The following is a 23,920-nucleotide window of genomic DNA, read 5'->3' on the forward strand; positions in this document are numbered from 1 at the left end:
GGACGTAGTAAAAGTAACAATTTCCGGTTTCAACTTCAGTCGGAATAAAAACGATAACAGATAGTGAGAAGCAGGCCCGCAAACAGACACAGAGGTTTGGGGGGCCATGGATATGTTAGGGGGGGCCAAGTCATTAAAAATTCTCTTGCACATATCTAAATTGTGTTTTTTGTGTTGAGGTCTGGAGGGGCCATGAAAAGTTTAGGGGAGCCAGGCCCCCTAGCCCCCTCTAGTTGCGGGCTTGGTGAGAAGTGGTTTCATTGGAACCAATTCAGTGCCTCAAAAAAACAAAAACATACCAGTAATATCTTTACCTGTATTCCTATACTAAGACTAGAAATGGTAGAATTTTACTACTTCAAATTTCAATATTGATCTACATACAGAACAAAAAAGAGAGAGAGAGAGATAGCAAGAAGCACTTTTCTGAAATCAACTTAAGCGTCCGAAAAATATATTCCATCTCCAACTTTATTCTTCTAGTGTAACTAGAAGTTGTACAAATCTACCACTTTCAGTTGAAATAGTAATCTTCAATCTTCATATGTACCGTGTCCTGCGAAAGCGAACTAAGCGCCACTTTCATACTTTTGAGAAAATTACGTTTAAAGGTTGATGTCCAGCATTAGTGTAGCCGTAATCAAAAGTGAAATTATGTTTCTTTTCTTGGAAAGGTGTTGATTTTCCTCTCTTTTCGATTGTGCAAAACGTTTTAATGCTTATCAGGAACCAATCGTCGCATTTACGTGGATTTTCAAAATTTGGCGCTTAGTTCACTTTTGCATAACACGGTACATATAGCAAAAACAATAAGAGATAGCAAGAAGCAGTTATCTGTAATCGATTAAGAGTCCAAAGAATATATTCCGTGTTTGACTTCATTTCCCTAGTGCAACTAGAAATTGTATAATCTATCATTTTTAGTTGAATATTAATCTTCATGTACCGTACTAAATACGGTAAGAGATTTCAAGATTTTTTTTTTGTATGGTTTCAGCCTCCCAGGAGTAAGTTCCATCTGTGATCTTTTTCCTGTATTAAAACTAGAACTTATAGATCTACTATGACCAGTTTCAACATTGAGTTTGCATAGTTTGGAAGTCTACCGTAGTTTTACAGTGTGCAACAAGACTCACTTGTCTAGAACTCTAGTATTCTAAGAACTCTGGGACGTAGAACTAATCTAAAATTGAAAGTATTCCTTGGAAAGAATCCGTAAGAGCGTAGAACGGTAAATTGGCAATCTGAAAGGGGAATATATGGTCAGCACATCACTAATTCCATTCCCGTTGTTGATGGTTTCCTTACACAGATTCACGACTCTTTCCTTTTAGGTAGTCCACTAACTGTCTCCTTACGTCGAGTAAACGCCATGCAGTATAGTTGATGATTTTTCTTTCTTTTTCTTTTCCTTTTTCTTTTTTAAGTTGTTATCTATTTACATACATGTGACCAGTAATAAGAACTAATAGACACTACTTTCACATCGGTCTTTTGATGGGAACAAATAGATCAGTGGAGTAGGACGGAACTAAACAAATAAAATTCGAAAAGAGAAGAAAACACAAATTGCACATTTAGTTTTTATTTGGTTAGTTTTGTCATTGATTAGTCCAGGGATTTTAATCTATAACTGGTTATCAGATGTAATAGTTTGACGATTTACAAGGGCATTATTTAAATTACTTTCAACAATACATTATACAATATTGGTAGATAATTCGAAGATTAGCTTGTTGATTAGAAATGTAATATCACATTTTGTTTATTTACAATATTTACTCAATATTCTCAATAACTCAGGTAAAATATTTTTTTAATATTAGATTTTGAACTTATCTTTGTTTATTTTTTATTAGAAAATAAATATTGAGTCGATTTTGAGTTTTAACGTCCCTTTCAGCAGCGAGGCTATGTGAGACGTGGACCTACTGATTAACGTGGAATTCGAACCACATGAATTCCCATGCCAACGACGCGTACGCTAACCGCTTAGCCACGGAGGAGCTCAAAAAAAATAAATATTAAGCAATAAAATAACATATCTATATTAAACCGAATTTATTACTTTTAGTGAATTTATATTTGAAGTTATTCATCAAGATATTTGAATTTTTTTTATAAGAAAGTAACAAAGATAAACAGAAGCGCTCTTCAACTTATAAAATCGAACTTCTTGTAATTCAAATATGTAGATACTATTTTTGATCTATTTGGAGTTTAAATCATACACATTTACGCTATGTAATAGAAGTACCTATATGACATGTAAAACTTGACTTTTTCAGATAAATTTATTTTGTGGAAGTTGTGGAATATCATTCCATAAATTTCATTGGATTGTGATTTTGTTAGTTGGTAAGTAAAAGGAAACAAATTACGCTAGACGAGAAGCTTACATTAGATAAGAACCAAAGATAATCATAAGTTGCTTTTAAAAATACGAACATGCAACTTATTTTACGTTGTGCGTTGTAGTGATATTAAAAAAAAACAAATAAAAAGTAGTACTTAAGAAATACTATAGAAGAAAATTTACTCCAGAACATACTCATACCTTTAATACAACTTGGTAATCAATGTTTCCGTCTTTGGTGATATAACACATTGACCCTGGTGCTTCTGGAATTTCCTCCCCAGTGTATGTAATATTAGAGTCTGTCTGCGATCTTGTCAAACTAGGCTTACGTTCCTGTTTTCCTTGCAGGCTTATGGCATCTAATTGACTATCTATGGAACCCTGAAAAAATAGTCAAGTGTTACTTTTAATACATTATAATGTAAATCTGACAGCTGACAATGAAGATTCGGCGTTTAATATGATTCTTAAACAATCTTTAATAATTTGGAGGAGTAGAGTGAGTACCTTGTTGATTTAATAGTTAATTTCTGTTTCAGTGAATTTTATGTACACCTTGTCTCAAAAAGGTTGAGCGCATTCTTTACTGGTGTTTTGAGGCAATAATTTTCTAAGTCCAGCTTCGGGTATCTTCGGGAAAAAGTAAGCCAGGTTCGAACCTCCAAGCCAGCCTTTGCAATCGGGAAAAAGTTTGCAGATGTGTTTTTCTTCTTTTAAATATAATAAGACTTGTTACCAAGTGTTTAAAAAAGCAACATTGATTGAAATACTTAATGATACAATATTTCGAAACCTTTTTTTTTTTTAATGTTAGCACATGCTTGTTTGTCATTTAGCTCTCCATACGTAATGGAACATTTAAATACGTTAAGGAATCTTTCCATATGTAAAAGAATGCTCAAAGTTAAGAAATAGAACATAATTATCGCCTGAGTACTAAAATAAAAGTCAAAGTAGAACAGAAAAAGCGTTTGTAATGGATATGAATGTCATAATTATCTTGAGATCCGTTATGCCTCGCTAGAAGGTTGTGTTAGCTCATTGGTAAGCTGTCGGATTTCAAATCATAAGGTTGAGGGTTCGAATCCCGTCTAGGCTAATCCTTTTTTTTAAATTATATTTTCCGCAATGCATGAAAAATTATATAAAATAATTACATTAGAATACATAAGTTGTGTATATATAACATAATCATTGCAGAACATAGTAATTATTATGTTTTAAATATAACATCTGAGATAATTTTCACAGTAGGTCGGTATTATATATGAGGATGTAAATACAAGTTAAGAAACTCGTTCAATAGCAATAAATAAATCATGTAGTGTATTTATTTGCAGCTATTTGTCATATAGAGGGTAATTCTCAACATTCATAATACAGAATGTCATTTATGTTCTTGAAAAGTTATTCGATGCATAAACAGAAGGTATAAACAGAGAATCCAAAGTCGGAACGCTCGCAAAAAAAATTCATGAACCCCAAAGGTCACGTGAGCAGACTGGAATTGTCCTTATGAAGCATGCCACAGCAGAAAGTCTTTACATAGATTTTCAATTCAATTCCTGATATATGCTTTTGCAATGTGGAGGTGGTGATGCCTTGAGTCGGCCTCTCTCGCTCGCTCGCTCGCTCGCTCACTCTCTATTTATACAGAATATAAAAGTGGATTTATGTGTGTATTTCAACATAATTCTGATATATCTAGAGCAATTTTAACTATATTTCTTACAGTCTGGAAAAAGAGTACTGTCGGGATACATATCAAAAATGCTAGAAACGGGTCGATATTAGTATCGAATCTATAGTTTCGTGGTCGCTTAGGTGAATAGTTCTACTTTCAATTCAAGTCCAATTAAGCTTCCATTAGCACCCAGGGTGGTTACGTAGCGACATAAAGATATCGAAATCATTCGATATTAGAATCGAATCGTAAGTTTTCAGCGCCGCTAACAGTGCAGCATTTCCCATTAGTCCACATTAGTCCATATTTCACATTAGTCCCATTGCCTAGAGGGCAACATATTTGCAGAGTGCAAAGTTTAAAACTTGAACAATATTTTAATTTTTTCCGTATGAAAAAGTTATAAATCAAGAGCAAATATACTATTTCACGAACAATCCTCTTTTACTATTCTAATATGTTTAATAATAGCGTAAGAAATCTAATAGTAATTCAGAACATGTTTCACAGTTGTTATTTTTTGTTACATAGTTGTAGCTGTAGCATGTAGTGAGTGGAATTTAACTGTAATAAATTCACTAATTAACCATATTCGAATTAAGTTTTATTTTTAAGTTCGGGATGAAGGGGTGGAGAAATATGTAGTTATTGGGGGCACCGAGCTTTTCTACATTTTACTTTCAAGATCTCCATTTTTCTTTTGTCATTTGTTCCTAATAAAAAAAAGTTCAGTCACTTTTGGATTGTCATAGGATAGTAGGAGTTGGATTTCTGGATGCAGCCTGTGAGATTCTAGAGGAGCTAACTGCTTGAAAAAATATTTTTGAATCATCTGTAACATATGAAATAAGGATATGTATCATAAAAAATTGAAAGTAACTATGTCTGCGTAATCATCACGGTCAAATTGCAAAGTCAAATGAATTGACGTTTGGTATATAATCAGGCTCCATTCCCAACTGGGAAGTTACCATACGCGTGTCACTTTCATTATAATACATATCCTTAGGGGGAGTAGAAGTCCGAATTTTTGCGAAAAATTTAGTATCTTACAAGCCGTTCAACTGAGAGCTGAAATTCAACATATAACTCTTTATTAAAAATAAAGAAAATATGTCCTGGCATTTTTTAAAATTATCTTTTATGGGCGGGGGGACGGGGGTGCATTTTCTATATATTGGAAATTGGTAGTGGGTTGATTTGTAAAAATAATCGAAAACGATTGATATTAGTTGAGAAACAAATTGAGTAATGCATACTAAAGTTCTTTTTGAATTTTATACCCACTGCTTTCTATTTATAATTGCTGAAGCTGGTGTTTAATGTATGGAGCGTTCCGAGCATAAGGCAATCAAGCCATAAAGTTAGAGAAAAATGGCCATAAAATTTGTAACATGGGCATTTTCAATTAGTACGGCATGCTTAATTATATAGAAAATTAGTTTCTCTCTCTCTCTCTCTCTTTTTTTTTTTTTTTTTTTTTTTTTTTTTTTTTTTTTTTTACGTTGGTCTACTTTTCATTGATTTGAAACTTTCAAATTTCACCCTATTTTCTACTGAAATGTGTCTGTAAGGCAACAAAGAAATAATTATATATGATAAATTTAAATTCATTTTAATTTGGAAGATGAGAAACACTTTGCCATTATATATCGTAAAGGTCAGACCCACCAGTATTGTAACAGAGAGGTGCTTGAGCCATTGACGGTAGAAATTCAAACTCCGATAAGTGATAATTTCACAGTCTTGTTTTATTACAAGTGTAACCTCTTTAGTCAATGGAGAGGAGGACGTGGGCCATCGGTCAGAGTTGATGTCGATGGGTTTTGGTGGGTCGGAGTTGGTAACAATGGTTCAGAGTGGTTCATAGTTGGTGGTGGGTCAGAGTGGATCACGATGGTTGATGGGTCAGAGTGGGCCAATGGGGCATTTGGGTGGTGGGTGATAGTGGGTCATGGTGGGTCGTGGATCAAATTTTCATTGACCCACACCATCTCTGGTTAAAATTGTACTAAAGATAAGAGGCACCGAAGATGCATGTCGGCTATTATGCTCAAATTTTGCTCATGGATAGTACTCCACCAGGAAGCAATAAATCTGAAACGGTTCACGGTATCACCTTCTAGAACTCGAAATGTAGGGGTTTGTCTGATTGGCTAAATTAAGACGTCAATGATTTATCCTTCAACAACCAAGCCTTTTATGATCGTTTCCGTGGGGAAGTCAGGAGAACACGTGCCTAGTAATCGTAATATTGATAGTTTGCGTCCACCCCGGGTATTTGTTTTGTGTTTTTTTGATTCACCTAAATATAAACAAATCACACATATAGGCATTTTGACATATTTTGGGAGAGTAATTTTGTGGTTCGTTGGCGTTTCATCGCGTCTCTGCTGCTGGTGGTAAAGTTTTCAAAATGGAACTTGGGCCACCACGGATCGTCGCTGCGGGGCCACCAATTTCTGGCGAGAGGTCAATAGTTGACCATCTGTAGTCCACCGACGCTTACAGCTTAGAGTAATGAACGATATCTTTGCCTTGTAGAGTTCATGACTACCGACGTCGGCAGTCAACTAGCTTTTAATATTCCTTTACTAACCATCTATTGTTCATGTTTGTACACGGTGTTGTCATAATAATAATAATAATAATAATAATAATAATAATAATAATAATAATAATAATAATAATAATTATTATTATTATTATTATTATTATTATTATTATTATTATTATTATTATTATTATTATTATTATTATTATTATTTGTAGTAACAGTAGTATAATTGATGATAGAATAAATATTGTCTATGTATTGTCTAGGTAGGACTACACACAGGATTTGGCTCGTTTTGGTTCGACTTGACTCTAATCCGAGTCGAGTTGGAAGATATTTTTCGCGCCGAGTCCAAGAGTAGACCTCAAAGATGTCTGTTTCGAGTCGAGTCGAGTTTCAAAGAAAAGTCGTTCGTGCCCATCCCTACTAATGAGAGCTTAATCGGAGTTAAGCGAAATTGAAAGTCTCACTATTTATCTAAGCGACCCCGAAAACTATGAATCTAATATCGATCATTTTCTAGCAATCTTTTATATGTATCCCCCTCCCATTCACCATAGGTAACCCGACAGCAATCTTTTTGAAACTATAAGAAATGTGGTTAAAATTACTCTAGACCAGTGGTTCTCAATCTAATTCCTATCACGATCCCCTTTTATCACACGCTCTTGCCAGCGACCCTTTTATAATTTGTTTTATAATAAGCTTGTGTGAGATTTTTAACATACCTATTTCTATAATAGTAGAATCCATTTTTTTGTTTATAGTGAACAGTGCCATGGAAAATCAGTGCCCGGGGCGAGAGTATAGTACGATGTCACCGTATATATGAGTGACGTCGACAGACTAGCTACGAAGCACCACCATGGTTGGCACGAAGCTCAATAACATTTTCAAAATAAGCCCTACCTTTCCTTAATTTTGAGCACATTTTATTACGTTTTTCCTTCTATTTTACACATGTGCACATGTACTTTCCTAACATGAGTAACACACTTCCTCCGAAATGTGTGGCCCCTTTTTTCGGCGCCCCGCACTGACAGTGGATACAGTAACTGTAATATCTATATTCCCAATGACGAAGGTGCTGGTTCAAGATGGATGTTAAACTCCTTCATTGAAGAGGCCATTAACGTATCCGATCTAAGCCCACAACTTCTTGACCAAATAATAGAATGATCATGCTACAAGTCTTTGCAACTGGTTTTTTGTAACGAAGACTTGGACAAGTTCTGCCTGATGAGGAGAGAAGAATATCCTGGTCTGGGGATTGCTGCTTTAAAAGTAATAATTCCATTTGCTATATCGTACTTGTGCGAAAGTGTGTTTTTTTTATGGTAAACATAAAAACAAAGATAAGAAATCGCTTATCAGTTGAAAATGGTTTGATAATGTTCGTCATGAAGATTGAACCGGACATTGCTGCACTAGTGAAATTACACCATGCTTAGGTATCTCATTAGGTTTTAACTTTAATTGTATTTCAATGTGCAGGTTTTGTTGCATGTGTATTTTTCTAGTATTTCTATATACAGTTCTCATTAGTTTTATATCATACCTCTTTGATTTAAATTCATTTTTAAACAACTCTACTAACTAACTAACTCTATGGCCTATGGAACCCGGAGGTTCAATGCCGCGTTCACAAAAGCTCTACACTGACTTCTATCCTTAGCCAATTGGATCCAGCTTCTACTTTGTATTCTTATCTCAGCGAGATCCATCTTAATATTGTCCTCCCATCTGCGCCTAGGTCTTCCTAATGGTCGTTTTCCGATTGGTCTTCCAGTCAAGATTTTGAAAGCGTTTCTACTTTCTTCCATTCTAGCTACATGACCTGCCCACCTAAGCCTTCTAGACTTGGCGACCCTAACAATGGGTAAACCGTATAAATTATGTAGTTCCTCGTTATGAAGTTTCCGCCATTCCCCATTCCCGTTCCTCTTGGGTCCGAATATTCGTCTAAGGATCTTGTTCTCAAATACTTTCAGTCTATGTTCTTCCCTCAGAGTAAGCGACCATGTTTCGCAACCATACAGAACAACAGGCATGATTATCGTTTTGTATATTTTAAGCTTCAAATTTCTCGACAGAATTCGCGACGACAAGAGACTTTGAACCGAATAGTAACACGAATTCTACACCCTTTGAAAATGTTCAGTAGACTTATTTTTTATTGTTCTTTACAGTGTGTATAAAAAATAAAAGTATGCTTATCAGAACAAAATTAAAAATAATATTTAAAAATAATTTCTGGTATTAGATTCTAACTATATTTATCTCTTCCGCCTATCTTCGCGATCCCCTAGGGGCCGCGACTCCCAGGTTGAGAAACCCTGCTCTAGGCATGCATGAGTTATGTTGGAACATACATACATACACTTTTATGTGTATAAATGCAGATAAGAGAGAGTTGAGAGAGAGCGATTAAGGAATTGCCGCTCTCAATCTCTTCACTTTACTTTTGCGATTCGCGAATTTCTTGCGTGACAGTTTGGGGCTAGCTAGTTTTTTGTCTTGGACCACGATCCGATTTTCGAAATGCTCTACCTAAATGCTGTAATGCGAATATTGAGAAGTTATCTGCGATGAAAGTAGCTGCAAATAAATACATTACATAACTTATTTATTGCTATTACACGATTTTTTAAATTTGTATTCAATATTCACACATAACACACCGACGTTCTGTCAATACCTCAGATGTTATATTTTAAAGATAAGAATTACTTATGTCGTGAAATGATATGAATATATATATTCAACTGATATATACAACTGATGATATGAATATATATATTCAACTGATATATACAACTGATGAATTGTAATGTAACTATTTTACATAATTTTCATGCATTGAGGAAAGTAAAATATCATAAAAGAATTTCACCTGAACGGGTATCGAACTCACGATTTAAGCGCTCGGTGGTGTACCACTGAGCTAATATGACCGCTTTTCGGAAGCTGCTTCTGAAATATAACTGAGCTCATACGTAAATGCTCTTTTCCGTATGGAAATCACAATGACGAAACGAGAGTGTGAATACATAGTCTCGAAATATTGTATCATTAAGTATTTCAATGTTACTTTTTTCTACACTTAATACCATTTGAACATGTCTTATTATATTTAACAGAAGGAAAAACATATCTGTACATCGTTTCCCGATTACTAAGGTTGGCTTTGGAGGTTCGAACCAGCAGCTTTAGTTTACTGTTTTCCGAAGATACCCGAAGTTGGACTTCGAAAGTGTTTGTCTCAAAACAGCTATCATCATATCGCTCAATCTGTTTGGTATATGGTATATGTTTTCATACGTGTAAAGTCAGTATAACAATTCATTCTTTAAACAGCTTTTCGTATGTATTAATATTCCTTTATAAAAACTGTTTTTAATATTATTATTACGGCGCACCATTTTCAGATTTCTTTCGCGAGTCGTTGACCAAGTCGTTCCCCACCAGCGTTGCCAGACTCACAGCTCGGAATTATTCCAAAACCTGATCGAACTTATGCTAGATTCGGTCAAATTATGCTAGATCCTCATAATTACTAATTCAGGAGTTTAAAAAAACGAAGTTGAGATACGATAACGTAACTTAAAATACACAGAGAGCAAGAATGCATGGATAGAACTCAATACTTCACGCACCAAAATTTTAACTCAACTAAATTAATGCAGTCGTTGCCAGATTCAATGGCGTATATGTCGTATAAATGAATGCAAAGTTTTTGTTTACATATTTTGAAAGAAAATTACTTCGCAGCATAAGCGGAGTTGGGAATCGTCTGCTGGGGGGGGGGGGGAGATTTTTGGTCGGTCTCGGAGCTGTCATTTCAGGAATAAATATGATCATGAAGTCAGAAATAAAGATGGTGAAGTTGTCAAAAAGTTGGGGGGAGAATGGCCCCCATAGCTCCGCCCATGCGTCGGAGTTAAAGGATTAGAAAACCCTGGGTGGAGCCACAAAAAAAGCCCAAAGACGTTTCGAACTTACTTCGAAAAATAAGACTGCCTGTATGGTTTACCGACTGTATGAATCAATGGAAGAGGATACATTTCTGCCGTTCTTTTTCTTCCCACGACCAACTTCTTTCTCATCTTCAGGTTTTACGGCTTTTTGATAAACTTGCTGAAATTGTGCTAGATTTGGGCAGGATGCTAAAAGCAAGATGCTAGATGCTAGAGACATGCAAATTATGCTAGATCTAGCATCATTATGCTAGATCTGGCAACGCTGTTCCCCACAATAGGCGTGTCGTGCAAGTAACCAATCACACGTCAGGTACTAGCTTTTACCTATTGCTTCCTTCTCACAGCTCAGAACATTGGTAACTATGGATAGACGTACAGCAGTAATTACTTTATGGGAGTTGGAAGGTTATTCTGCAACTGCAGCTAGCAGGCGAGTAGGTGTCCCGGCCTCTACAGGAAGGCGATGGATTCGGAAATATGGTGCTACAGGTCAGACTGATAATTTACGATCTCCTGGTCGTCCGCATGTGTCAACCGAAGCCCAAGATGCGAGATTAGTAAACGAAGCCCGGTTAGACCCACTAAGGACGTCTAGACAGCTAAGGGAAGTTTCTCTCTTTCCTGGTAGTAAGCATACAGCTCTGCGAAGGCTTCGTCATGCTGGGTTACGTGGCCGTGTTGCTGCCGTGAAGGAAAAACTCTCAGGCGACCACAAAATTTACCGTCTCGCGTTTGCACAGGCGAATGTGGGTCTCAATTGGGAAAACGTAGTTTTCTCAGATGAATCCATATTCACAACATCAAAGGAGGGACGCCGTTTTGTGTATCGTCCGAGAGGCACCCGATATGACCATGGATATGTGGCTGCTTGCAATCGCAGTGGCCATGTATCTATTTTATGTTGGGGTTGGATTTCCAGTCGCGGAGCAGGACAGCTTCATAGAATTGAAGGACATCTGGACAATGCTCAGTACTTAGACATTATCAGTAATATCATGGTGCTATCTGTACGAGTATTTCAGCCTGATGGTGTAATTCAGTTCCAGCAATACCAGTCGCCAATACATACTTCCCGTGTGATTCAGGAATGGTTCGCAGGGCATCCTGAGATTGATTTAATCGACTGGCCGCTCGTGGAGCAGACCTCAATCTCATGGAAAATATGTGGGCAGAAGTGAAGCGTACTCTAAGGGAAAGTTGACCTGAGGCAGATCCACCAAGAACTCAGGATGACCTGTGGCATCTTGTTTCCGAAGCATGGCTGGAGGTAGGGGAAGGAGATAGATTTGTCACCCATGTAATAGATTCCATGCCCAGAAGAATGGAGCGTGTAATAAATTCAGAAGGGTCTTGGACACAATATTAATGTCCCAGCCTTAACTCCCGAAAACAGCCCTTTTCAGGGCTACCTAAACGCTTCTGAAAATATTTCTAGAAGTAAACCACTCCTTGTATCCGATTTCTGTGCAATCCTACCAACAAAAGAATGATAATTATCTGTAGGCTTTGAACTCAAGACCTCTTTATTGGCAAGTCCGTACTCTACCAGTGAGCTAACATGAACACGCAAACCCAATCTGAAGAAATACGATTTTCAATTTCTGGTATTCGATGACAATGATCCTCATATACTTGGCAAATGTTGTATTCAACTTGGGATATTCCGCAACACACATACACAGACACATAAACAAAGCGAAAGAGAGAGAGAGAGAGAGAGAGAGAGAGAGAGAGAGAGAGATGAATATACAAAAGCATATTCAACGTATTCGAATGAGACTCTAAGTAACGACATTCCGTTCTAAAGAGAATTTGTGTTTCTTCCCGTGACGTTAAGGGGATCGGGAAAAGTTATGTATCTTGAAGCAGGATACGACTTTGGGTACTCTGTTTATACACTTTCTATATCCGTAGGAATATATTGTATTTCACGAATGTAAATGACATGCTGTAATGAGAATATTGAGAAGTTACATCTGTATGACAAATAGATGCAAATAAATACACTACATAACTTATTTATTGCTATTAAATGATTTTCCTAACTTGTATTTACATCCTCATATATAATACCGACCTACTGTGAAAATTATCTCAGATGTTATATTTTAAACATAATAATTACTATGTTCTGCAATGATTATGTTATATATACACAACTTATGTATTCTAATGTAATTATTTTATATAATTTTTCATGCATTGCGGAAAATATAATTTTAAAAAAAGGATTAGCCTAGACGGGATTCGAACCCTCAACCTTATGATTTAAAATCCGACAGCTTACCAATGAGCTAACACAACCTTCTAGCGAGGTGTAACGGATCTCAAGATAATTATGACATTCATATCCATTACAAACGCTGTTTCTGTTCTACTTTGACTTTTATTTTAGTACTCAGGCGATAATTATGTTCTATTTCTTAACTTTGAGCATTCTTTTACATATGGAAAGATTCCTTAACGTATTTAAATGTTCCATTACGTATGGAGAGCTAAATGACAAACAAGCATGTGCTAACATTAAAAAAAAAAAAGGTTTCGAAATATTGTATCATTAAGTATTTCAATCAATGTTGCTTTTTTAAACACTTGGTAACAAGTCTTATTATATTTAAAAGAAGAAAAACACATCTGCAAACTTTTTCCCGATTGCAAAGGCTGGCTTGGAGGTTCGAACCTGGCTTACTTTTTCCCGAAGATACCCGAAGCTGGACTTAGAAAATTTTTGCCTCAAAATACCAATAAAGAATGCGCTCAACCTTTTTGAGACAAGGTGTACGTATTATTTGTTATTGAAATATTAGAATTTGAGCGGAGAAAGTTTATATATCACTACCTGAAGAACTTTGTCATACTTTGAAAAACTTCTGAGCTTAATAAGTTTGCAATATTATTTCACATGTAGACGTCACAAACATTTTTTTATCGATGAGGAATACTTACTGTAGTCAAAGTGGGCTATTGACTTTGTAATTCATCCCGTTACTCAGTATAATGATTATATTGTTTAGAGATAAACGTAAGAGAAGAAAAGGGCATCTCTAAAATTATAAATTTTCTAGGTATTTGCAATAGAATTGACGAACTTCATCCTTTTGAAATAGAGCAGGGATACTTGTAGTGTCACAGAAAAGAATCATTCCCTCAGTACTCATGATTGTAAATATGAAATGGTGAATCTTCTGATAATACACATATCATTTCAACAATCTTATGTATTAGTTGTAATATAGTAGTAGTGGTGGTAATGTTAGTTGCAGTTTGTTCTTCAATGTTGTATATTTATTTAACATACTATTTTATATTAATGTTTTATATATAAATCTATCCTACTACAAGGTGTCCAATATACAATGCAACCCGGAGTTTCGGATAGTAGAACTTTTGAACCGGAAGCGGTACACAAATAATTATTATACCAAAATGAAGCCTTATTCATGCATATTATTTTTAAACTAGAAAGCAACGATTGAAGTACACTAGGAACCACACAATGTTGCCAGGTGTAACCAAAGATGTAAATCAATTTTTTTACAAGTCACGTAAATTGACTCATAACTCATACGTATGGATGTTCTGTCGTTAATTTTTTGTTTGTACTGTATAATTAGAGTAGCTTGGAAACTATGGAATGGAAAAAAGATTTTTTTTTATTTCCACCGATAACTAATCGGATGAGGCCTCTGTAAGGGGTTACTAGGGAAAACGTGATTTTCATAAATTAACATTCTGAATTGGCAACAGTGCATCAAAAGGTGTGTTAAGGATCTGTCTACATTATGCAATTCCTGAAAACAATGAAAAAGAAACTTTGAAATTATCGTGATAAAACTTTTACTTACATGCACCCGGCAACACTGCTATTCATTGAATCGAAACGGGGCACTTCCAGAATCTGCCATAGAACTGACAATTCAGTTTGTGATGAATAGCAATGTTGCCGGGTGCATGTAAGTAAAAGTTTTATCACGATAATTTCAAAGTTTCTTTTTCATTGTTTTCAGGAATTGCATAATGTAGACAGATCCTTAACACACCTTTTGATGCACTGAAACATCGACACTGTTGCCAATTCAAAATGTTAATTTATGAAAATCACGTTTTCCCTAGTAACCCCTTACAGAGGCCTCATCCGATTAGTTATCGGTGGATATGAAAAATTCTTTTTTCCATTCCATAATTTCCAAGCTATTCCAACTATACAACTGAAAATTAACGACAGAACATCCATACGTATGAGTTATGAGTCAATTTACGTGACTTGTAAAAAAAAATGATTTACATCTTCGGTTACATCTGGCAACACTGTGTGGTTCCTAGTGTACTTTAATCATTGCTTCCTAGTTTAAAAATATATGCATGAATAAGGCTTCATTTTGGTATAATCTTTATTTGTGTACCGCTTCCGGTTCAAAAGTTCTACTATCTCAAACTCTGGGTAGCATTGTATATTGGACACTCTGTATATACAAGTGTAACTTCGAGAGTTAACTTTTTCTTTAACTGCGTAGATGATTCAGAAAGTAATGCCTTCAAGTACACTACTTGGCCAATAGTACTGCTAATATTGGAACTGTTTACCGTTAATGTACTAATGTTTAAGCTATAGAATGTCACTTGTTTTGTCTTCCTATCTCTTCTTGTTCCAGAGTAATGGAGCAATCTATTGCATTCAGTGGTGACGTCCGGTTGAAACAAATGAATACATTTTGTCATTTCTGACTGCGGAACGTTTGTGCCCAGGAATATTCATTGCCGGTGACGAGTTATGGATACACCATTACGACCCGGAAAGGAAGCATCAGTCGATGGAGTACCGCCACACGTCCTCTCCTCCGCCAAAAATTTAAAGTTGTCCCATCTGCTGGCAAAATGTTCTTGACATTTTGCCTCATCCTGTCTATAGTCCGGACCTTGCGCCCTCCAACTTTTGGCTTTTCCCCAAACTTAAGGTCACCTTAAGAGCCAACGTTACAGTTGTGACGCGGAGTTGGAAGTAGCAGTTCAACGATGGTGTCGCCAACACCCACCACAATTCTTCACCGAAGCATGAAAAACCTTGTTTCGCGTTGGAGTAAGTGTGTTGCCCGTAATGAGGACTATGCTGAAAAATGATGTCACTATTTCCAGCTGACATTGCAAGCCCTCCATTGATACTTGTATCGGCGATATCTGTCAAACACAAAGAAATGTATCACCGTGGAGGCATTACTTTTTGAATCATCCTCGTATTTTGTTATTACAATACATTCATCTGTTTTGTTGGTTGTAATTATTTGTAAAAATTATTTCTGGATACATTTCTTAAATCTTATGATTAACTAATTCAGATACACAGAAGTCGTCAACTACAAAGCTTACTTGATTCAATTATGACTTGGCCTCGAGACCTTGTACTACAAAGGTAAAAGTAATTAATTGTCTTGTTACATTTCTTACCTGTCTTCTCATATAATCTGGCGACGGTGTGGGTGTATGTTCTGTTACAGTAATAATAGGATTAGGAATTGTATGCGTTTGAATTACAGGAATCTTTGTTTGTTTTGATTTGTCAGGGTGTGCTTCTCCAATATACCTTAAAAGAAAACAAAAATAAAAGAATCACATTCTCACTCAATATCAAAAATATAATCTTCCTTCTTGTATAAAGAAATCTCAATATGTTTAGTAGGTCCGTGTAAATATTTCTTTATAAAGAATAGTGAAGAAATAAACATGACAGTTCTATTTGATATGTTAATCTTTAAAGCACATCTTTCATAACGAAAAAAATTATCGTATTCTACAAACTGACTCGATACTCACTAATAGACAAAGTCAATATACCATTCTTTCATCATTTGTTAATAAATATTTGATGATAAATTCTATAATTAATTAATTCCCGAAATTATAGACAACAATAAATGAATATTTTACAGAAATATAATCTAATATAGTATCAAGTTCGTCTATCAACCGTATTTTTTGATGTAGAAGATCAAACACGCTTAAAAGTATTTCAATACTCGTGCAAAGACTGAAAGAATAAGGGTATTCGCAACCAATCAAATTTTAGAGTCAGATATTTTAACTTTATAATAAATGTAACTGGGTTGAGATAAATAATAATTTACATGGAATTTAAATTATCACTCACAAAATGAAACCATATGCCTTTCTGATCTACTGAAATATATAATATGGTGAAAAATCACATTTTCCAAACACAGTAAACTGGAAAACAAACTACTTGTGCTCATAAATAAACATAACATGTACTTGCTCTTATGGAACAATCACCAAACTATTACCCATATAGAAGAAGCATAAAATAGCTTAATATATTTACAATGGTGAAAAATTCTCACTTAAAGCCTTAAGATACTTAGCTTATAATTTATATTGGTGTCTATAGTCGTTATCTTTTTTCATTAATAATTACCATTCGTTCTAGACCCCACTAATCTACTTTTTTTTCTTACTCTTGTCCTGATGGTTGTTTCAAAAGATCGTAACTCGGAGTAGGAGAGTAAGATGAGTAATTATGAAATTCGGAGAATGAAATGTGTTAGATTGGACTTGAGATGCGTCTCTGAACTACAATGAGATGCAAAGAATCCGTTGCATACAAGCTGCTGATTATTGTTGCTTCTGACTCTTTCTAAATATCTAAAGTGTAATGCTCAGAAACTTGCTCTAGAGGGCAGTCAAGAGCATCATGTTGGTCTACCATTTCTTTAAGAATACCCGACAATTAGGGAACACTCAATAATAGTGGAGGAAAAATATATATTTTGAAGTAATGCACAAGTGAAATAAGAAAAAAATACATAGCAGTACAGTACCGCATTTTACATAGCTCTGCTACGGAAAAAGATGTAGACAAAAATACTTTTACACAGTAACCCTTACAGCAGCTCACAATTAGATAATGCGTCAGACCGTCATTGTGTGTATTTTATATAAAACCCATACTCAGGTGATTACTGACTTTATATTTATGAAGATGCTAGTGATAGTTTACATTGGACAGAAATTCTCCAAGAGGAATCTGGATACATGAATCTGACTACATCAGTGACACAATTCGGCTTTCTAAATGGTTCAACATTAAAATTAGGTTACCAGAGTGTCAATTTCCTAGATAACAGAGAAAAATCATGTTAGTGTTGATAATTTGCCTTATTTAAAAAAAAAAGTAGAATATTGCATCGAAAAACCAACCTTGCAACGCTGTTAGCGAAATACAAAATTATATCCTTATTTTTGTAAATGTTTATCATAAGTCTATTGAATAATCTCCGTCCATTGATCATTATTTGGTTTATAGGATTCCGGACATCATTTAGATGAAAGTAAATCTCATAGTACTTTCTTCGATAATTTGTATTTCTCCCTTGAAAGCTCAAAAGATAACGAATAATATTGCTCCATTCTTTTGCTCTTCTTCACTCAAGACTTTCAAACTTTACTTCACCAAACACAGTATTATAAGCGTCAAGACCATTGCCTTATCATAAGTTAACCCCAATATCCCATTTTTCTCTTCTAGAGTATTACTTCACATTTTTGCCTAGGAATCTATGAAGGACTCCTTCTAGAGCAAAGTGTCAATTGGGTGTGGCTTATCAATTGGTATTGATCTTATTTGTGCACGTAATGGGCCTAAAATGGGCAATGTTCTTTATGATTCAATGAAATTATTTTATATGTTTCTTTACAAACTACTTTGTTGTTTAACTTTCTATCATGTCCCGAACTAAAGTACATTTCTAGTATGAAATGTATCTCATTTCTACTTTTAAGTAGATGCCAATTAATGCAATACCAATAGTACAGGAATAAGTAAGTTCATCATTAAAATTTATTTTACAAGTTATCTTTGGTATGTTCGTGTGTGTAATACTATTGCCAGAAGTAAAACTGAATTAATAACAGTCCTTACTAGTATTTTCTTCTCAAGTTTAATTTGTAGTTTAAATAGTTCCGACTTAAAAAAGAAAGAAACTGACGCAATGCATCTTGAAAACTAAGATAAGTAAAAGACACGTAAGTTCAAAGTATATTGTCTTAATATACATATATGATTCAATAACCTTCAATTAGTTATCTAAAACAATGAACAATATATACACATCATATTACAAAGTATTTTTTAAAAGTTAAAAACGCGTTATAAAATTATAAGTTAAATAAAAATTTTGATCTCCAAAAAGACTTCGTATTAGTAAGATCGAGTAGTTGGCATTTAAAGTATGGATTATTCCAATAAAAATACTTGTTACATAAGAATATTTTCTAACTATTGCACTATAAGTACATAACATAAAATGTGTACTTTTGCCATTTTACTGTAGAGTAGTGAAATAACGATTATAAAACAAAAGCAAATATTGAAAGAAATAGCTAAGCTACAATAATATAACGTGTGAGGAGTGCAAGTTTAGTTAAGCTAACTTACCCACCAGTTATTTCATCTATCAAACAGCTGAGGCAAGAGAGGGAAAAAGAGAAATGAGATATTGTCGAGAAGAGAAAACAGACACAGGGAAGTTAAGAGACAGGCATAGCATCTCTACAATGAAGATCCATTATCAATCATCATATTTGCAACATATGACTTCAAAATTTAGTCTGTTTTTGTTTGTTATTCTTTAAATTTTGACTATTTTAAATCCGACAGGGATGGGCAGTTGAGTTCTGAATTACCTTCTATCTGAATTGTGTATACAGTTTACTATTTGTATGTTTTCCATGTTCTATATAAAGAGTCTATGTAGTTTACAAGTTCAAATATTAGTTCAAACAATAAACAATTTATACTGATCTATTCGCACATGAAAAACTGTTAAAAATAAGTTTTTATTCATTATTACATTTGCTGCAGTTCACTTTTTTCTAGATTTTTAAGCTGCAATATAAATATTGTGAACTTACTTAGTGTTTTTAAATATTGTCAATTTATCCTGATATTACGTTTATATATATAAATACTGTAATATTGCATTAAGTAATACAACTTTATAATGTTCCTAAAATTTAAGCTTATGTATTCAAAAGTAATTTTCTGATATATTTTACTGGACATACTGACTGAAAAAATAATAGATTTTTTTCGAATTTACAGTGTTTAACATCGACTATATATGATCATTTTTAAACCAAGTTTATTGTTTACCATGCTTCTATACTTACAAGGAAAGTACTTGGGCTCGAACGGGTAAATACGCACAAAAAGGAAAGGTTTAATGTTAGTACCCCGGAAGCAAATAGTGATGTCCGTTTTTGTGCAAGATGATGTAAATGTACACAAGAGCAGGGCAAAGTAGAGCACGTGTCATAACTATAGGGTGTCTATAAAGTCTGACCCTGGGCCATTTTTGCGGAAAAGAGTTGGAAGGATGAAAAAATTGACAAACACATATCCCATTACCATTCGAGGTACACATTTTGAATGAAAAAACTGTATCCCAGGGACCCCCAGAGGGTCACAGACAGGGTACAATCAAAATTTTCAAATGGTAAGGGGGTCAAGTAATATATTGTTGGAAAGGTATTGTGAAAAGAAACAAGACGAAGCAAGTCCCGAGTCTATACGCTCATCCTATACAAAATGGTAGGCAGTCAAAATGTCAACACAGTTGTCATGAAGGAGTCTGTGACCACCATTTTGAATAGTATGCGCATACAAATTCAGGATTTGTTACAACTTGTTTTGTTTTCGCAATACCTTTCAAATGACAATACGTTTTCATTCAACAAGTGTGCCCCGAAAAATAATGGGATACGTGTGCGCCGACTTTTCTTTCCACTCAACCGTTTCCGCAAAAATGGTCCGGGGTCAGACTTCATAGATGTCCTGTAGTTATGGCACGTGCTCTACTTTGCCCTGCTCTTGCGGACGTTTACAACATTTTGCAGAAAACCAGTCATCGCTGTTTGCTTCTGGGGTGCTAACATTACACATGCTTTCCTTTTTATGTGTATTCACCCGTTCGAGCCCAAGTACTTTCCTTGTTAGTAAAATTCGTAATTTGATTCTGTTACTTCTTTTAGGGTTTTTTTTTCAGATAATATAAATAATACTTTAAGGAATAACTATTGATATCATTAAGTCATTAAATAAAATATCAAGACTATAAATTAAAATCTATTTTTAAATTATTGTAATCAACAGTCGAACATCGCAAAAATTATGTTGGTGTAATTTACAAACATTAATTACTATCATTCGCATTTTAGTAATCTCTTTTAGTTTTTAATTCTTTCCCTCTTTGCAAGTACATCTTTCGAAATAGCATCATAAACATTGGTAAGTACTTGTTAACTACTAAATAAATAGTACGTATTTACTTCAATGTTTATTTCTGGTTCATTTCAAATATAGGTTTAATTTCTATTATTAGTAATAAGTAGACACCTTATTTATCTTTAACTATCAACACACAATATAAGAAATATTATTGCTAATATTAATTTGCAGTAAACGCAAGAGGTATATTTATGGTAAGTACACATCTATTTTGATACTTTGGCCAATGCAAATTTAATAATAATAATAATAATAATAATAATAATAATAATAATAATAATAATAATAATAATAATAATAATAATAATAATAATAATAATAATAGATACACATTTTAGTGTATTTGTTATGACATCACTAAGATTATTCGATCATTCTCAGACTCGTAGCATGTATATATACAAGGTGTTAATGAACTATTCCGACAAACTATAAGAAGTGATTCCTCACATTAAAATCAGAAAAAAATCATATAAATCTGTGGTGAAAAGTTCATAGTTTCAGAGCTAGGGCTGTTCAAAATTGAGGAAAGGCTAAATTTCAATACGTGCTAGTTTGAATTCGAGAAACCATGGAAAGGTGGTCCATAAGTGCATAAAGAAAGGACAATCGTAGTCCAAAAGTGCATATTTTATCAATGAGCAACGGATGTGCAGAGGATTCCCTACAGTGTAAAATTCCTAGACATGCTCTCAACAGAATTTTCATATATGCCCTGATTTCAAGGTGAGTCCAAAGTAGGAAAAACGCAAGCGTTGACAACAATGGACACGGAGTGCTTTGCGGAAAGTTGGAAGCGTTAGGAATAGCCAACTCCACAGTTCCTTGTGTTCGGAATAACTGGTGCTGCGATATATTTTGTCACAGTATAAGTCACTTTTCCATGTATAAGTGTGAAACAAAAACTCACAACACCCATTATTTCGAAAACGAGGGACCGTGGTGCTAGCGGTTCCTAACACTTCCGACTTCCTACCGAAGCATATCGTGTTCACTGGTGTCAAAGCTTGTCTGTTACTTACCTTGGGCCCACATTAAATTCAAAACATATTGGAAAAAAATCTGTTGAGAGCATGTCTGGAAATTACACCTTGTAGGCATTCCCCTGCACACTCATTGCTCTTTGAGGAAATATGTATTTTTGGAAAAATGAAATTTATAAGTTTTACGTCCCACAGTGTGCTGGCTAGGCTAAAGGAGATGGTGATGATGAGAAATGAATGAAATGGTGGAATGAAGAAACTGGGAGGAAACGGGAGAACCCCGAGGAAACCCACGCACACAGTGTTATATATTTTTGGATTGTGTTGACTTGTTTTTTGCTAATATGGACCGCCACTCCATGGTTTCTCGAATTCGAAATAGCTCGTGTTGACATTTAGCTTGTTTACGATTTTGGACAGCCCTAGGTCTGAAAATATATACTTTTCCACACATATTCATATGATTTTTTTCTCTTATTTTAATGTAAGGAATAATCCCTTATAGTTTGTTGGTATAGTTCTTAACAGCCTATATATATATTCATCACAGTTGTCACTGTGATACTTATGCCATACGAATTATAACAATGTTATATTTTTCACACTAACTAGTTTAGAATTATAGTAATATAACCGCTGTTCAAAATGTTTAAATCAAAACTCTCCACACTCGGTAATGTGATGTACGTATATTTATAATTTACTTTTGTTTCAGCAAGTGTAGAATTACAAATTGATTATTGATTAATTTAAGTAAATATACACTATATTCAATTATTTTAATACTCACACTATTTTGTTATCAGTTTGTTTAAATCATGAATTAATTTATTAACAATAAGTGTAATGTTGAAGTTAAAGGAATATGCGAGGTTCCAGAATTAATTCTTTTATTTTTTTTTACCAATGACAGTGACAGTGACTACGTTTACTATATGCAACAGACTGCAAAGTATAAGTATCTAGAACCTTAATAATTGACACATGTATATATTTTTAAGTAAAGTTTGCATTTGCCGATGCTCGATGTCAATACAAACTGCACTAATATTATGCATTCTACGGTTTGGCAACAAGGCAACAAACTTATGTCATTCCTATCGTGTCTTACATAGGTTTCATTGAAGGCAATCTTGGCTTTAATTCTAGTATTATTTGGTAAACATCTCTCTGTAAAATGCAAAATAAAATTTCGTCTCATTTGTTGTAGAATATATTAACAAAGTGTAGCTAAAATATTTCGCGAAATACTCTCTACAATTATGAACATCATGTGAAATAATTTTGTTAACTATTGAAGTCTTTAGCATCACGCAAAAACAAATCACTTACAGCAATTAAAGAATTTCGCGATATTGCATTTTTCCTTTACCTTTCACTGTATACATATATGAGCTTGCTTGACAATTTGTTTGGAACCATTAACTAGTAGGTAAGTAACATGCAGTTTAACAAGATATCCACAAATACCAACAAGTAAATTATTCTTTCTTGCAACCTATTTACCTTCTCATGAACTGTAAACACAGCTCTTACACATTATGCAAAGTAGTTATAAATATTTGTCTATACAACTATGTTGAAAGCAAAATATCTGTTTTACTTTATGAATATGTCCTTTCAAATTTTTGTTCGAAAATGTATATGAAGTAGTAGTATATGTTCTGTAGTGTGGTATCTTTTGTCTATTTCATGAAGGTATGTAAAACAAAATATCAAACTAGAAATAGTTAAAAAACATTGAATTTTCTATCTACAGTGTTATAATGTTAACAATACAACAATAGTTTAAGTAAATATTATGCCCATCCCTGGGCATTCTGGGAACACGATATTTGCGTGATAAGGCAAACTGCATCAGTTAATCGAAAAAAGAAAAAAATGTGTAATATAGCTCTAAGATGTTGTATAGATTGTTTGGCATTATGCATGTTAACGTCTTTTGTCATCATTGAAGTTACATGAAATGTAGATCTAGATTTTTAATGTGAAATGCGAACTACCACTGGATAAGCCTGCTTTTCTGTGTTGGTGTGGTACACTAACGGTGGCAGGTGATT

At 34.4% G+C, this 23,920-nt stretch overlaps 1 protein-coding gene across 1 annotated transcript in view; it reads right to left on the bottom strand.

Moving 5' to 3' along the window:
• Positions 1–23,920, bottom strand: part of unc80 (unc80, NALCN channel complex subunit) — a gene marked incomplete in the record, with an annotated part of 366,946 nt that overhangs the window by 190,192 nt on the left and 152,834 nt on the right. The window contains 2 exon segments of the mRNA XM_081749034.1: positions 2,558–2,740; positions 16,023–16,158. Coding sequence (XP_081605160.1) covers positions 2,558–2,740; positions 16,023–16,158 — 319 coding nt within the window.

This window comes from Thermobia domestica, chromosome 2, assembly GCF_964235325.1.
Source record: "Thermobia domestica chromosome 2, izTheDome1.hap1.1, whole genome shotgun sequence".
NCBI lineage: Eukaryota > Metazoa > Arthropoda > Insecta > Zygentoma > Lepismatidae > Thermobia > Thermobia domestica.